General features: G+C 53.2%; 1 protein-coding gene across 1 annotated transcript in view; it reads left to right on the plus strand.

Moving 5' to 3' along the window:
• Positions 1-17,191, plus strand: part of zdhhc8b (zDHHC palmitoyltransferase 8b) — a 42,450-nt gene that overhangs the window by 22,980 nt on the left and 2,279 nt on the right. The window contains exons 2-10 of the mRNA XM_084694473.1: positions 9,943-10,064; positions 11,939-12,096; positions 12,562-12,734; positions 12,938-13,040; positions 13,416-13,507; positions 14,009-14,144; positions 14,235-14,343; positions 15,383-15,489; positions 15,870-16,897. Coding sequence (XP_084550599.1) covers positions 9,943-10,064; positions 11,939-12,096; positions 12,562-12,734; positions 12,938-13,040; positions 13,416-13,507; positions 14,009-14,144; positions 14,235-14,343; positions 15,383-15,489; positions 15,870-16,897 — 2,028 coding nt within the window. The remainder of the gene's footprint in view (positions 1-9,942; positions 10,065-11,938; positions 12,097-12,561; positions 12,735-12,937; positions 13,041-13,415; positions 13,508-14,008; positions 14,145-14,234; positions 14,344-15,382; positions 15,490-15,869; positions 16,898-17,191) is intronic.

A 17,191-nucleotide genomic window follows, 5' to 3' on the forward strand; every position in this document is an offset into this window, starting at 1 on the left:
TGTGGTCTTTAGCCACATGAATGTGCCCAGTCACATCTGTGTCATGCTTGTATTCTGTGACCTGACTGAATGGATGCTCTGGGACAGAGAAGGCTTTGACACAGCTCTCAGCCAGGCCAACCTAGTTTACTGACCCATAACCCCACGTTCTTTATGTGACACACACACAAAAACACACACAGTCTCTCTCACACACACACGCGCGCGCACACACACAACCACAACTCTCCCGTCATTCCCAGAGAACATTGACAAGGGCAGTATTCCCTACGCTGCCAGCCTTAATTGCTAAGAAGGATTCATTGTTGTGTCGTGATGCTTCTCCATCAATGGACCCCGTTGTTCTTGTGGGGGCTTGCAGGATCCCCCACAATGACGTGTTTTCCGGGGTGCCAGTCCCATGTAGCATGTGCTCAGCAGGTCGTGCCAGGGTCCACACCGTGAGTGAAGCGCCGCGCTGTGTCACTGCAAACACCGGGCTGTCACTTGTCATTCAGAGCCCCGCGGCCTTCAGGAAGGACTCCTTCTAGGAGGGAAGAGGAGAGAGGAGTAGAGTGAGCTAACGTATTACTAAGACGCCAACCCCAATCTCTTCTGAAGCTTTCCATCCCTTAGCACTGAGCCTGTGTGTGTGCGTGGGTGTGTGTGTGTGTGTGTGTATCTGCGTACACGAGCGCGCGTGTGCTCTCTGTAATCCCAGCTGATCCTCATCACTTCCTGGCTGGATAAGATCTCGCTATGACACCACCCAATTAAGATTCCTGCAGATGTGGAGGGTGGAGGGAGGGGTGGGATAAGGGTAGGGGTGCCCGGGAGACAGGAGCTAATTCGCATGCTTATGATGGCTGACGACCAAACACAGAGAGAGAGAGAGATTTCCTTCATCTGCTGAGGGTATTTATACACACATGCTCTTCATCAAATGAAACGCACTGGTGTTCGCCATGACCCCCCCCCCCCCCCCCCTGACATCTGGATGGGGGAGGGGTGGGCGAGGCTGAGCGGGTGTTTGGTCTCCAGCCTGGTCTCTTGTGAGCATGTGCGGAGACGATGGCAGGAGGCGGGTCAGGGCGGAGCTTATAGGGGCCGAGCGCTGCATGCGTGACAGACGGAGCTGCAGAACGTTCTAGGTTTCCTGCCCCTGGCCAGGGTTACCCAGAGAGCACCAGGGCGTGGGCGGTCGGCCATGAAGATGTCATCGCGAGTAAAACGGCGCTTGAGTAAAATGGCGTTCTCGAAAATGATTCAGACCTGTTTTCTACATCTCCTATTCCTTCAGGGGAAAGGAAATGAACTCAATATTTGCTTCAGATATTTACACCCTTGAGATTATAGGATTCCATATCCCTGATCTAGGCCTGAATTCTCCATCTGAGCTCGAATGACATGTGCAATAATCACCCCTCACGACGATGTCAAATCCATTGTAAACGAGGAGATGGCCAAATCTCTTCTAATGAACTATGCTGGGTGTTGAACCAGCAGCTTGGACTTGGCTCTGCTTGTTATTGAAGGAAAGCAGCAGCCAGTATTCCCTCCCAATTCGGCGTGAGCTCCAGTCTGTGTTGAGCTGTCTCCGGTCTGTCCTGTAACTCTTGGCCCTCCATCACAAGGCCCGTTCGCCTAATCCTGTCAGGGGCTCTGCCGGCACTTACCTCATGATATTGTGTCTGGGAGGCTTCAGTAAGACGTTCTGACTGGAAAAAATTGAAAGAGAGGGAGACGGTGATTCTTCAGGGAGAGGGAGAGGGAGAGGCTGGAGGGAGATCCAAAAGAGAGAGACAGTTGCACGGTGGTCGTCAAAACATTTTTCCCGGCAGACAACGTCCTCCCTCATCATCAGCTGGTGCCAACCCCCCCACACTCTCTCTCCCTCTCTCTCTCTCTCTCTCTCTCTCTCTCTCTGTCTCTCTCTCTCTCTCTCTCTCTCTCTCTCTCTCTCTCTCTCTCTCTCTCTCTCTCTCTCTCTCTCTCTCGCTCCCTCTGAATCCTGCTGCCAGGATCTGTGTATACATCAGGCTGATTGATGAACACTTCATTAGGCTGATGTGGAGTCTTCCATCAACGCCGGAACGTGATGGAAGATATGAGAACATGTCAGCGTCCTATTTTAGCACGGCATGAAACAGTCGATTAATGGAAGCCCGCTTGCGTGTTGCATCTTCGGCGTCCGAACGAGAATGAAACAGGCCCTTGTTATCGAGACTGATGTCATCGGTTTTCCCTGTGAAGATGTAATGAATCAGATTGTTAGGTGATTTGGTGATTGGTTGGGTATCGTGTGTTTTCACTCAGATACTAGGATTCCCATCAAGAGCTGATCCCCTTTTGGCTGGGGGGCAGAGCTGACTTAGTTGAGTGTGATTTATGCCCATTAATCAGTATTTGGAGAGGATTTGTAATGGAAATACTCTGAGGACACCAGAAGACATGGTACACTCCATGCTGAAACGCCAGCCCGCGCCAACCGCCTTGCAAACCTTCGTGCCAACTGCATCCCCCACGGCCAACTCTGGAAAAACACACCAACTTCTGTTTCAGTCTCTCGGTCTGTTTGTTTTCAGACCCTGCTCCTAGATCTTGAGTCGCGCACGTCGGACACCATGCGGTGCGTGCCGAGGCGTTTGAAAGGGAGCAGACTGTTGGAGATTGTGTTTGCGGTCTGTAGGGGAGGGAGGGACTGAGGGAGGGAGGGACTGAGGGGGTGAGATGAGAGGGAGGGGGTGAGATGGGAGGGAGGGAGGGACTGAGGGAGGGAGAGGGCCTCCTGCTTCTCGGACGCTTCCTGTAGGAAGTGACTGGAGAATTGGTCCGACCTTGCTTCTGCTCGCACGACATCGCTCGCAGATGGCGCTGGGAGATAAAAGCCAGGACACCGTCACGATTGGGTCAGAGGTGGTGCTTGGGTGGAGGGAGGGAGGGAGGGAGGGAGGGAGGGAGGGAGGGAGGGAGGGAGGGAGGGAGGGAGGGAGGGAGGGAGGGAGGGAGGGAGGGAGGGAGGGAGGGAGGGAGGGAGGGAGGGAGGGAGGGAGGGAGGGAGGGAGGGAGGGAGGGAGGGAGGGAGGGAGGGAGGGAGGGAGGGAGGGAGGGAGGGAGGGAGGGAGGGGGAGATGGTACTCGAAGGGGGTCTTCACCGTGTGGCAGTCTCGGCGCGAGGGAAGGCGGGTTCACAGGTCACCTCGTTCCTCGTGGCTCCGGCCCTGAGTGGCCTCTCGTGTCTGGCGTATTCTGGGAGTTCCTCCTTAGGTTGCAGGTCAGTTCCTTCTCTGGGCTGAGGAGGTGCTGAGTCGTCACAAAGCCCCAGTAACTTGGAAGTAGCCGGCCTTGGCCTTCTATTTTGAGAAACCCTATTTGAGAAGCAATATTTGAACTCACCTCTAGCCAGCTGGAAGGGTTCGGGGGTTCTAGATAAGGGCAGACGGGTAATAAATGATAGCTTTCTCTACATTTAAGGACAACAACTTGACTTGGCGACAGTTGCTTTCCTTTGCTTTCTATTCACTGTTGGCCCTGAGAGTCACTTGGCCTAAGCTGAGAGCCGCCTGGAAGCCCGAGATGAGTCCCCTGATTCTTGGGGACACAACCCTGGGTGATCTGGCAGTGGCCACACATGCAGACCTGACAACTGCAGTCCGCCTCGTAAGGAATGCCACACTGGCAATGCCAACTTCTGCCACTCAGAAATGCACTGTGGCCATTGCTTAAAGTCTCCACATATCCACTGGGCAACTGGAAGAGGCTCAAGTGCTTTAGCAGTTCCTATAGTCAGAACCCCCCCCCCTCCTCTCAGGGTTGGGTTCAGATGGGGTTACAGTCAGGACTGGCGTGGCATTGGCCTGCTCTTGACACTGTTTAAATAGATGTAGTTACCAGCGGGGCTAGCCAAGCTCAGCTCTGGTTTGCTCCAATTGACCTGTGCCCTGTTCTGGGTTTTAAGTTCCCTGTGGTCAAAGACAATCTAAGAGTTGTGCAGCCCAGACGTGTGTGTGTGTGTGGGGGGGGGGGGGGGTGGAGAGGTTGCAGGAAGCATGCAATGCAGTTGAACTACATTGTTATGTTTTATCGCCTATAAGGGAATGTGTTTTTCATTTGATCAAGTAGGCCATGCATTGTTGTGTACACAAAGGTCTCTGGAGGAGTGTGTGCGTGGTGGTGGGGGGGTGGGGGTTGGGGTCTGTGAGTAATGGGCCTCCCCCACCCCCCCCATGCTGCTGGGGGAGGGGCTCCGGAGGACAGGGTGTACCGGGTATGTCCTCCCCTGTGTTGCTCTCGTCATGGTGTCTGACTCATTCCCCAGACATCGTCCACCTGGGGGTTGGGGCGGTGTCTAGCTGTGAGCGGGGCTCCAGCACGCACTTCAGACTCCTGTGCCCGGGCCTGGCTGCACACGGCACTAGGACTGCCAAAACACACACACACAAGCACCACTATGCACACACACACACACACACACAACGTTTTCTATGAGGAAAACGTACATTCTTGGCGTCTACTGACGGCTTCAAGGTGAAATGACAACTGTTGTTGTCAACTGTAGGACATAATCTGTCATGTAACGCACTTAATCATGTTTGATGGAAATCATGACCTACAGGACCAAATTGTTCCAACGTTCTTTTGCCGTGGAGGGAAAATTGAAAGGGAACATTGTGTGGGAGAGAGCTTTCTCCCCTCAGAGGACCAAAACGGAGTTATTAAAATGTAAATATCCCACGTGAAGGGTAGCGAACCACAGCTTTTCATTTAGTTTCAGATGCGACTTTGATGTAATTATGCAAATGTGATGGCTTTCGCTTCTCTCAGTTGGGATTGTGATGGAGCACAGGAAGCTGGATTCCAGCAACATCCACCTATGCCCCCGTCTCTCATCATTAAAACCCACACAGCTGAGGAACTGGCTTCATCACCAACAGCTTCATTGCAGTCACTCGTACTAATCTACGAGACATTCTTTTAACTATTTTAACCAGCCCCAAATATCGTATGTAGAAATATTTTGACGTAAATAAGCTCTCTGCCCGTATGTTCAAGCATCTGGTCTGACCCTGCTGGTCTGACCCTGCTGGTCTGACCCTGCTGGTCTGACCCTGCTGGTCTGACCCTGCTGGTCTGACCCTGCTGGTCTGACCCTGCTGGTCTGACCCTGCTGGTCTGACCCTGCTGGTCTCACCCTGCTGGTCTGACCCTGCTGGTCTGACCCTGCTGGTCTCACCCTGCTGGTCTGACCCTGCTGGTCTGACCCTGCTGGTCTGACCCTGCTGGTCTGACCCTGCTGGTCTCACCCTGCTGGTCTGACCCTGCTGGTCTGACCCTGCTGGTCTGACCCTGCTGGTCTGACCCTGCTGGTCTGACCCTGCTGGTCTCACCCTGCTGGTCTGACCCTGCTGGTCTGACCCTGCTGGTCTCACCCTGCTGGTCTGACCCTGCTGGTCTCACCCTGCTGGTCTCACCCTGCTGGTCTGACCCTGCTGGTCTGACCCTGCTGGTCTGACCCTGCTGGTCTCACGTTTGTCCAGTGTGGCTGGTTGTACGTGTCATCCGGTCTCTGTCATCCGCGTGCCCCCCTGCTGTGTGGAATATTAAACATGGTGTGTGTGTGTGCGCACGGTGTTTCAAAAGCGTGTGTAGTTTAGAAAGGGCAGGGTTCATCGTAGTCTAAGTGAACAGAACTCCACATCCCTCCCAAGACAAACTTAAACAAGGAGGATCTCAGTTTCACCGGAAGAAATCGAACAATCCTCCATATAGATGGAGAAAGGTTTCGGTTTTGTAGAAGCCAGAAGTTTGAAAGCCCAAGTTTGAAAGTAATTTCTGCTTTTATCCCTTCCAATCACACCTAACAGTAGAAGACCATCTCTGTAATCTGCCATTAGTACATAAGCTACACCCACAACCAGATCAGTCTTCTATAGAAAGATGCTGTTGTTTCCTGGTGCCAGTCTGAATAGCAGCACTCTCAAGCATTGACCTTAGGATGTCCTGCCCCATTACCCTGGGCTGAATCCATGGAGGGTGATTCTTCCTGAAGAGAGGTTGATTAAGGGAGGTGTGTCATCATTCCTCTGACTTGAGCCCAGCTGTCTAGCAAAGCCGCAAACCACAAGTACTGTGACAACGATGCCTTCGATCTCATGCGCACAGGCCGGAAGCCTCTTCTCTCATGGGTGTTGACGTGGCTCCTGCCCGCCCTCCGGACTGGGCGTGTCTGAGTCGAGGCAGCTTTCGCTGGGAGAAGCCTCACGTGGATCGCCCTGTGTTTGGAGATGAAAGCGGCGATCTGTGGCCAGGCGAGTTTGCCTCTTCCCACGATCTGTCTTTCAGCAGATAACAGCAGCTTCAAAGCCCAACTTCCTAAGCTGGGGTATGAGGGACCCAGGTTTGTGTTTGACCCTCCAGGCTGCATAATGATGCTGTGGAGTCTTTGAGTTCCCAGGGTTTGAATCCGTATCCTTCCCATCCGCTGTGCCCAATCGCGGAGCTTCAATTGCGGCGAACGAACACCCGACGCCCCTCCGAGCTCAAACAGAGGTCTTTTGTTCTCAATTCATTTTCAATTCAGTTTTCCGATTCCTCTTTGTACTTCTGTCCTCGAGTTTGTACTAGTTTGAAAAGGCTGCTGTACAAACCTGCCGGTGTTAACATCTCACTGTTGATCCTGTGGTTAGCCCTGCTCGCTGTCTGTGTTGTGGTGCCAAGGCAGTGGACGTGTAAGAACAGTGGTAAGATTTCATCACTGTACCAACCTCTCACCTGACTTGGGGTGAGGGAGTGCGTGCGGGTGTGGGTACGCATGCTTGTGTTGTGTCATGGTGTCCCTGCATAGTGTCTATGCACAGTGTATATGTGGGTATGTGCGTGTGTAGTTTAAGTGTGTGTGTGTGTGTGTGTGTCTTTGGAGCTGCACTTCCTATCTGTAATCTCCACTTCTTGGCTTCGACGGTTTTCTCTCAGCTCTCTCAACACATGCATCAAATGTTCTACATTCTCGTCTCTCGTTGTTTTGTGTTTTTCATCTGATCTGTTCAAGCGTTTCGTCTGGTGTTCGTCTGGTGCCCTGGCTCTTCTGCGTACCTGCCAGCCTGTGTGTTCTGAATGCTGATTGGCTGATCGGGCCAGTGAGATGATTGGAGAGTGGCCTCTTCGTTACCTAGTAGCTGTATTAACACAGTAGCTGTGTTGATCGCCATGGAGATTGCCTCTCTTTCTCCTCAGAACTCCTTCAAGGGGTCTTTTTCCTTGCCCAGGGGGACTTTTGGATGAAAGTTTTGACAATCGAGGAACTTTTTTGCCCTACTTTTTGTAACATCATTACGTAAACTGCAAAATGCACACTTGTAAATGGCACTGGTAATTGCCTGGTGGTAAAAAAAAAAATTCTCACATAATTAACGATCATCTGTGGCTTCAATCATGTATTCTCAGTCACATTTTCCACCCACTGTCTAATCCCTGTGCTCTCTAAATTGCCTCTTTCAGTTCAAATGTCTCCCTGCATGTTCGTTTCTCTGTGGGCAAAACACAGGATTGACAAGGATTAAATCTGTCGTTCAAAGTTATTCCGCCTAGTTAAATTCCTTGCTTTTCCTATCACCACAAACAGAAATGGATTAACCATCCTCCTTCTGCGAGGATGTTCCACTCCCTTTCACGCCGCTGTGTTCTGAGGAGTAAAGGGTAAATGGACGACATTTCCATGGCGCTCGTCGTCCGCGTTCCCTTTTTCGACCTTGACAGTACTCAGAGCACCTTGCATGTTTGCCTCTCATTCACACGCACACACACGAATGCCCACCAGGAGCAATGTGGGGTTCAGTATCTTAAACCACCAACCCTGATGCGAGACCGGCTCTACCTCCTGAGCCACCGCAGCTCTATAAACACAGGGATGTTGTTTGAAGAGGTGAGCCCAACCCATTAGACCCACCACGCCAAAACCATCTTTCCATCACAACCTTGTGTGAGTTCCTTTTGTTCCTGGTTTCATCCCAGACATCGTGTGTGTGTTCCCCTCTCGGACAATGCTCTGGCCTGTTCCCCCAGCCCTGGCCTGAGCCAGACACAACGATCGCGTTTCTCCCCCCGCCCAACGCACGCACGCCTTCGGACGGTGCGCTCGAACAGTCAGCCCTCTGTGCTCCCACGAGCGAGCGCTTAAAGGTCAAAGTTGTCCCGGGTCACGCCCCTGGCACTTTAAACCTCCGTAATAGTAATCTCGGAGGTTACCAGCAGGGATTACAGCAGTGCAGGCATGCAGGGTGGAGGGGGGGTGGGATCTGGTTCTACCGGCCCCACACCCACATGTACAGAGGATGCTCTGAGGAGTGGTGCAGGACTCCCAGCCCCCTGCTCACCAGCTGTCACTCTGGGGGGTTGTTCCCTGCAGAGGCTGGGGCTGTATGTGAGGCTGGGGCAGTGCGTGAGGCTGGGGCAGTGCGTGAGGCTGGGGATGCATGTGAGGCTGGGGATGCACGTGAGGCTGGGGATGCATGTGAGGCTGGGGCTGTATGTGAGACTGGGGATGCACGTGAGGCTGGGGCTGTATGTGAGACTGGGGATGCACGTGAGGCTGGGGATGCACGTGAGGCTGGGGCTGTATGTGAGACTGGGGATGCACGTGAGGCTGGGGATGCACGTGAGGCTGGGGATGCACGTGAGGCTGGGGATGCACGAGAGGCTGGGGATGCACGTGAGGCTGGGGATGCACGTGAGGCTGGGGCTGTATGTGAGGCTGGGGATGCACGTGAGGCTGGGGCTGTATGTGAGGCTGGGGATGCACGTGAGGCTGGGGCTGTATGTGAGGCTGGGGATGCACGTGAGGCTGGGGATGCACGTGAGTCTGAGGCGGTACGTGAGGCTGTGGCAGTATGTGAGGCTGGGGCTGCATGTGAGGCTGAGGCTGCACCTCGACACCCTGGGGGTCGTTAGCACACATGTCCACTCCTCACCGCTTCCACTTCCTGAATGATGGAAGAGGGCGAGGGAGGCTGGCGATGATGGGAGAGGAAGGGTCGGAGCTGGTATGATCTGGTATGAACAGATTCCAGGAAATAGGCCAGGGTGTTATAATGTGTGTGTGTGTTTGTGTACCAGTAACTGTCAGAACTGAGGAGGTACACTAGGCAGGTAGGGGCTTTGAAGAAACTGCAACCTTCAGCCTGAAGACTGTTTATGAATACATGAATACATACAGTCTATCGACACCAAACACATTCTCACATAATGTCTTGAAATTTGGAGAGATGAATAAAAGAGTGAAATGATGCAATTTTGCAGCTGAATATTTCATAGTGTAAACAATACAAATAATGATGTTTATCGCTGAACGGTTATCTGTATTCAATGAAGACATTTGTGGAATCTTGGCCCCTTATGACAGCTGGGTATTGATGTTTCTATCTGGTTGCTTTTTGTTCTGCCTGGCCAACTATCTTCACGTGCTCCGCACAGCCTTCGTGAGCCTTCCAGGAAACATTTCTGCCCTACATTTTCATCGACCCCGGCGATTGCTGCCCCAAGTATAGCCCTGTCCTCGTGTCATTGCTCGGCCACTGTTGCCGTCTGTTGATATTCTTTCATTTTATTTTGTTGCAAGGTTTGCTTCCCCCCCCGTTTAAGCAAGATTAAAGATGCTGGATGTGTCCTATCCGTTGCTGACCGTGTGTGCGATGGAGGTGCTGCGAATGGAGAGCAGGGGTCTGTTGAAGATGGGCTCTATGTGCTCTGCATATCACTTCTCCGACACCTGATCATGTGGACAGACACCAATGCCGCAGTGTGTGTGGGAGTCTGTGGCGTGTTAGGATGGGTAAAGAGTCCACATGATCTCCGTGTGTCGTCTTTGGTGGCCTTCCCGCAAATCAGCAGCGAGCACCCACCGAGTCCTTCTAACGCCGTCTCCTCCTCTGTCTCCTCCTCTGTCTCCTCTCCCCGCCCTCCTCCCAGGTGTCCCTGGCTCACCAAGGCGATCTCCCCCGCGGTGCCGCTCTACAATGGCCTCGTCTTCCTCTTTGTGCTGGCCAACTTCAGCATGGCCACCTTCATGGACCCCGGCGTCTTCCCCAGAGGTCAGTGTCTCCCCCCCGCCTGTCCGTCTCTGTGCGTGATGAATGGGTCTCTCTCTCTTTCTCTCTCTCTCTCTCTCTCTCTCTCTCTCTCTCTCTCTCTCTCTCTCTCTCTCTCTCTCTCTCTCTCTCTCTCTCTCTCTCCCCCTCCCTCCCTCCCTCCCCTAGGACGCACGTGTACTGTAGTCAGAAGAGGCCCCCCCGCCCCTTCTCTTCCCCCTCCTCCTGCACGCCCCCCTCAGCTCCCCACACAGCCTGTTCACGTTAACAGCCGAGCCCCAGGCTATCCCTGATCTACAGGCCTAACACGCAGCGTCCACAGGCAGGGCTGCCACAGTCAACGCCTCCCCAAAGATCCATCATCCATTAGGGGAGTGCGAGCAGTGTGTTGTCCCCCAGTCAGATGAATGTGCCCTGGCAGGTGTCTGCGATGCACTGCCTCCCCCCCCACCCCCGCACCCTGGTCTGTGTTTTCTAACGATTATTGCGTGCAGCCCCATTTGCACCTGATGGTTGTAATGAGCCAGTTAAATGATAAGCACCTGTCTTAAGGCTGTGTTTCCTCCCACATCGAGGCGATAAAGCTCAACGCGCAGGCGGTCGTGAGTGTATCTCTCTGAGGGAACCACGCTCTTGGGCGGCCTTTATCTCCGCTCTCTCTCTGAGAGAGAGAGAAAGAGAGAAAGAACGACCTGCTCTTATGGTTCTACCCATATGCACTTATTTGCATTTCCCAATGAATGCTTCATGTTTGGCTATTCGCAATGTTTTGGGGCTATCTCGTTGTTATGATCAGTGACCTATGCTCTTTGGTATAGCTCTCTCTTGGAAGTCGCTTTTGATAAAAGCATCTGCTAAATGAATAAATGTAAAATGTAAGGTAAATGTAAAGAGAGAAGCCCTCTCCTGCCTGGATCTGTGTAGTCTTGTGAAATTCCAGCCAGCCTCCAAAATAGAATGTGTGGGAGAAAACTACAAATCCCTACAGTGATTAGCACCATCAGCCTGATAACTACTTTGTTTAATCGTTCAATAATTGTAGTAGCCAATATGGGATGTGAAGTATTATTTTTGGTGTAGCACCTTTTGATGTGTTTTGGCTGCGGTACAGTTTCTTCTGCTGTGGCCTCCTTCCAAAACCCATTTGGAGCGACAGTGAAAGAAAGAGTAGAACAATGTTGACATTTGATGTTTCAGACCGTTTGCCAAGGAGATCTATTTGAAGAGTCTGAAAGCCTGTAATAAGAGGCGACCCCAGACTTTCTTTTTTTGTGAGACAGAATTTTTGTGAGTTCGGCCATGCAGTCTATGCGTTTGTGTTCAGAGTCTGAGCGTTCAGAAAGTATTCCTCCATCTCTCCGGTGTCGTGCTGAGGTCAAATTGAGTGAGACCTTCCGGAAACGAGTGCCCTGTACATAGACAGGAGGCAGCATAAACACATAAAACACATAAAAATGCAAAATACTCTGATGTCCTCAAATGGAAGTGAACTGAAGATCATTAGAAGTTTGCGTCTGAGTGCATGACGTTTTTTTTTACAAGTTATTGCTCACGTCAAATGGATTTCCATTGAACTTGTTTGTACTGCAAACAGACAGCTAGCCGTGGGTACCAGCTTAATGTAAGACTACCTCCTGTTGTCCCTGTCAAATGCAATCATAAATCAGATCTCTGCCTGCTTGTGCGTTTTATCTCTGTGCGTATGTGTGTGTGTGTGTGTGCGCACTCGTCTTTGTACTTGCCTTTGTGCGTCTGTTGGTGTGCGCCCTTGTCTGTGTTTCTTATCCGTGTGTGTGCTTGGTCTGTGTACTTGTGTGTGTGTCTCTACACGCGTGTGTTCATCTGTACGTGTGTGTGTGCTTGGTCTCTTCTCTCAGCGGACGAGGACGAGGATAAGGATGACGACTTCCGGGCGCCTCTCTACAAGAACGTGGAGATCAAAGGCATCCAAGTCCGCATGAAGTGGTGCGCCACCTGTCACTTCTACAGACCTCCGCGCTGCTCCCACTGCAGCGTGTGTGACAACTGTGTCGAGGTAACGCGCGCACGCCACACTAAGGGGACACGCACTCGCAGACAAGCACAAAGACTTCATAGCAACTGTTTCCCAGCGCTGTGTCGAACCTTTTGCTACAACACGTGCGTGTCTTTGACGCCCTGTGCGAGCTGACAGTCATCTAGCGGTGGCGTTCTTCCCGGATAACTAGTCCTGGATCTGTCTTTCATGTTCACTCGCTCTGTCTGCTACGTAGGTCAAACAGGACTTTGATGTAGAGCTACAAAGACATTTTCTCCTTTTCTATCACCGCTGGTACTGTGTAATTCATGACTCCCAACTGCAAAACACATTCCAACAGTCGTTCTCAACAGAACTCATCCCGACAGAGCAATTGTTTGTGGCGCACGCCTTTCAGCCTTCAAGTTCAAGTCACGCTCTCCGTGCAGATCCGTTTTCTCCGTCGCGGCTTGAACGACTGACTTGCCTCTCTCTTCCCGCCAGGACTTCGACCACCACTGCCCCTGGGTCAACAACTGCATCGGCCGGCGGAACTATCGCTACTTCTTCCTCTTCCTCCTCTCCCTCAGCATCCACATGGTGGGCGTGTTTGCCTTCGGCCTGCTGTTCGTGCTGCACCACGCCGAGCAACTGGGAACGCTGCACACCACCGTCACGTATCCTTACGCCCTCTCCTACTGGGTCTTGGTTTGTTTGGGGGGGGAGGGAGTCGTCACAAAAAGTAGTGCCTTCCGGGAGGCGTTTGGGGGCAGTGAGAGTGGGGATGGTTGGGGGGCAGTGAGAGTGGGGATGGTTGGGGGGCAGTGAGAGTGGGGATGGTTGGGGGGCAGCTGTTGGTGTCCTTGACCTGCGGGGTCAGTCTGGTGGTCATGTGCATCACAGGGCTCTTCTTCATTCCCGTCATGGGGCTCACTGGCTTCCACATGGTGCTGGTGGCAAGGGGGCGCACCACCAACGAGCAGGTGACGTCCTACACACTCACACACACACTCACTCACACACACATGCAGCATGTATATACACACACATACACTGTTGGTACAAACAGTGGTGTCTACTTGTGTTCGGATCACCGGAAATTTTAACCTCCATTGTAAACTGTATCCAGGTCAGCCTGTCAGTAGAAGTGCATGCACCATGCATTACATCATGCATATGGTTCTATTATATGGTGACACTCGGCCCTGTGTCTCATCTTGCCCCTTCAAGATGAGACACAGTAGCTGTGTGTGTGTGTGTGTGTGTGTGTGTGTGCATGAGTGTGTGGGGATGTCCATGCACTATGTGTGTGTACACGTCTTCCCTGCCCACTCTAAACACCCTCTTATGTTCCACAGGTGACTGGCAAGTTCCGCGGAGGAGTAAATCCCTTCACGAGGGGTTGCTGTGGCAACGTGAAGTATGTCTTGTGCAGTCCTCTGGCTCCCAGGTAATGATGGTGAGGGGTCACACTGGGGGTCACACCCCTGTCCTAGAGTAGCTTTAGACACCGAAGAGTCTGGAGTGTGCTAAACATGCATCCTAATGAAATAGAATAGAGTTAAACCAATAGCCGTGTGTGTGTGTGTGTGTGTTTGTGTGTGTGTGTGTGTGTGTGAGGGGGGTGGGGTAGTCCAGTTCTGCCTGGTTGCAACCAGATTCCCTGGGGAAAGGCAGATGGCTGGGAGAATTTAATCACTTTACTGAACAACAGCTAAAGGAAATCTGAGCACAGACCAAGTCCTCACGCTCTGTCATACCTAGGACATGGGGCCCCTGGGCCCCCTTCAACAGCCCCCAGGGAAACAGCAGCGCACACTTAACACTTACCACTGTAGCCACAGATAGACCAAACCAGATGGGGATAGATGGGGGATAGATGAACGCAGCTCTCCGATATTCCCACCAAAGGGGGTCATCAGTGATCTACATGCCCCCCCCTGCCCCCCAGGTACACGGTGGACCCCCGTAAGAAGGCCCCCGTCTCCGTGCAGCCCCCCTTCCTCAGGCCTGACCTCTCCGACAGACTGGTCACCATCAAGGTCAGCGATAACGGCATCCATGGGAGCACCATCATCCGCTCCAAAGTAAGCTCTTCGTTCCCCACGGCGCTCCCTGCCATGACCGTGTCACCTCTGAAAGATGCCCATTTGAACCCGTTTCCTCCTCCTCCTCAGTCCAAGATCAGCCTGGATGGGCTGGAAGGCAAGGAGCCCCAGCAGCCCCCCCTGCCCCCCAAGGCAGACCGCTACAACCAGCTGAAGAACCAGCTCACCTCCAGCGAAGGCTAGTCATGGAGCTGCCTGTCTGCTTGCCTGCCTGCCTGCCTGCCTGCCTGTCTGTCTGTTTGCCTGACTGTCTGTCTGTCTGTCTGTCTGTCTGTCTGTCTGTCTGTCTGTCTGTTTGCCTGTCTGTCTGTCTGTCTGTGTGCCTGTCTGTTTGCCTGCCTGCCTGCCTGCCTGCCTGCCTGCCTGCCTGCCTGCCTGCCTGCCTGCCTGCCTGCCTGCCTGTCTGTCTGTCTGTCTGTCTGTCTGTCTCGCTCTTTCTTTCTCTGGGTCTTCTTACGAGGGTGTCGAGGTAGCTGTGATCTAAGGCCTGTTAGCATGGTAAGGCAGGCCGTTCTTCAGAGAGACGGAGACAAAGTGTGTCGTGGTCCAGAGAATCAGCCGCAAATTAGTGGGAGGGGTGGAGTGTAGAAAGGGAGAGGGGGGTGGGGGTGGGGGGTGTTTAGGGAAGTGAATGCCGTTACAGTACTTGGGTGGAACTTGGCTTGGTGAAGGGTTCAGGGAGAGGAAGATGGATGTTTATTTGACCCTGCTTAATTCGACTGAATGACTGCCTGGTTGTGCTTAATCGCCTTGAGCTATGGGGCGAGCTATTGAGAGAGGGGGTTCTATTGCACAGAGGCAATTCCCACCAGACACCCTGTGATCTATCTCAGTGTTACGCAGAGTGATATGAAAATAAATCTCCACACACCTACAGTCGGTCGGTGCCTTGGTGCATTATGTCAGGGGCTGCATGTGTTTCTTGACTGTGTTTTCCTATGATGCACTGCTGCCGCCTAGTGGTGACTAGTGATAAAGCGTCCTTCATGAATGAAGCACCTTCCGAACAAATTTATTTTTTCCCCCAGCGCATTCACTCTCAAGGGGAAATTAATAGCTAATCAAAACTGTATGGATAGTAATTAGTGTTGATTATGAAATTCCTAATTCCTTTCTAGAAAAATAAATCTCTCAAGAGGCTTTGGTCGATGTAGGATACTGGTTGTGTTGGTCTGGTGTGGTGTGATGATTCCGTTCTCTCTCTCTTCTCCTTCTAGAAAGTTCTCCGTCCGGTAAGACCCACCCCTCCACCCCGGCCATGTACAAGTACCGCCCCTCCTTTGGCACCATCCCTAAAGTTCACTACCACGCCGCTGAAGACAAGGTCAGAACCAAAGGGCATTCCATGGCTTTTATTCATTCTGTATTAAATAATTCGCCAACACTTAACATGAAGGTTACATTATCTACCATGTACCTTTTATAGCGATACAACATTACAGGTACAGAATTGCTATGTAATGAAATGCTGATAAGTGTTCGTGGTATAAGTGTAAGAAGACACTATACAGGGGATTGGTTGTGAGAGGATGTTGTACATAATCACCACAACATATGAGATATAGGCAAAATGACATCCCAACTGTGAAAGAATATTGAAAGAATCGTAATACGCTCTCAAACTGTGCCAAAGGATGTTTTATTGAGTTGCATGTGTTCTTTAACACCCACGTCTCTGGTGTGTGTGTGTGTGTGTGTGTTCAGGTCGCAATGCCCGACGACTGCAGGACTTCGGCCATCTTGGAGGAGGGCGGCACCCGCGGCCACGACTACCGCTCGGAGCCCAACCTGGACCTGCCAGACTACCGCAACGCGCCCCTCCACCGCACCTTCCAGTCCTCTCCCCTCCAGCTGGACTCCTACCCCACCACCTCGCGCTCCCTCAGCCTGAAGCAGGCCCACCGCCGGGGGGGCGGGAAGGGCCAGCTCCCCTCCCTCCAGCCCGAGGCGGCCCCCTTCACCCCCTACAAGAGCGTCTTCTCTCCCAACACCATGTCCAACCGCAACGGCAGCCTCTCCTACGACAGCCTCCTGGCCCCCGGCCTCTCCCCGGGCACCGCCAGCACCGCCGCCGACTGTGTGACCCACCCAGGGATGCCCTCCATGGGCTTCCACTCCCCCTACCTGCCCACCAAAATGTGCCACATCCGGGGGCCCGAACTGCAGACAGCCAGAGGGCTGGGCAGGCAGTCCCCCCACCCCAGGGACCCGTCCCCGGTGCGCTACGACAACCTCTCCAAGACCATCATGGCCTCCATCCAGGAGCGGAAGCAGATGGAGGAGAGGGAGAAGCTGCAGGTGCTCCGAGGGCGTGCCCAGGCCCAGGCCTACGCCTCGGACTCGGGCATGTTCGACAGCCCAGGAGGGTACGGCCTTCCCCAGGGCCCTTACTTCCCGGACGTGCCCCGCGGCCCCGGCTCCAGAGGCCAAACGCCCCCGGCCTACGGGGGGTCCCGGGACAACCTGATGGGGGTGGGCTTGACGGGCTACGGGCAGCGGACCCCCGTGCTGCGCTCGGGGGGCTCCACGCTGGGCCGGGCCCCCAGGACTTCCACCAGCTCCCTCCACACGGAGCACAGCAGCAGCCGGGGCCCCGAGCCCCTGTACCGCTCCCCGGCCCACCAGCCTCACCAGTCCCCCGCCATGTCCCGCTCGCCCTCCTACACCCACCAGAAGGTCTCCTTCATCAGCGCCCTGGAGAGGACTGACTCTCCCCGCCTGGGGGGCCCAAGGTATGCCGTCTAGCTTCTCATCGCGTACCTCTGGCAGGCATGAGCTGGGGCGGGGGTGGGGGTCGAGGCCTGGCCCCCCCTCCCAACCGCTCTCCATCTCAGACATGGAGCCAGAGAGGCCCAGGCTGCGTTAGCGTCTGTGTTCTTGTTCAGCATGCACCCATGTACAGTGATTCATAGCAGTCATCTTTCTGATAACTTCTGTGTGTTGTCCTGTTTGTCATTGGGATTCAATATTTTAAGGAATGAATGCATGCCTTTGTATTTTTCTAGATTTTCCTGGGAAATAAATGT

The sequence above is a fragment of the Hypomesus nipponensis genome, chromosome 28 (assembly GCF_054491055.1).
Source record: "Hypomesus nipponensis isolate SF chromosome 28, ASM5449105v1, whole genome shotgun sequence".
NCBI classification, from domain to species: domain Eukaryota; kingdom Metazoa; phylum Chordata; class Actinopteri; order Osmeriformes; family Osmeridae; genus Hypomesus; species Hypomesus nipponensis.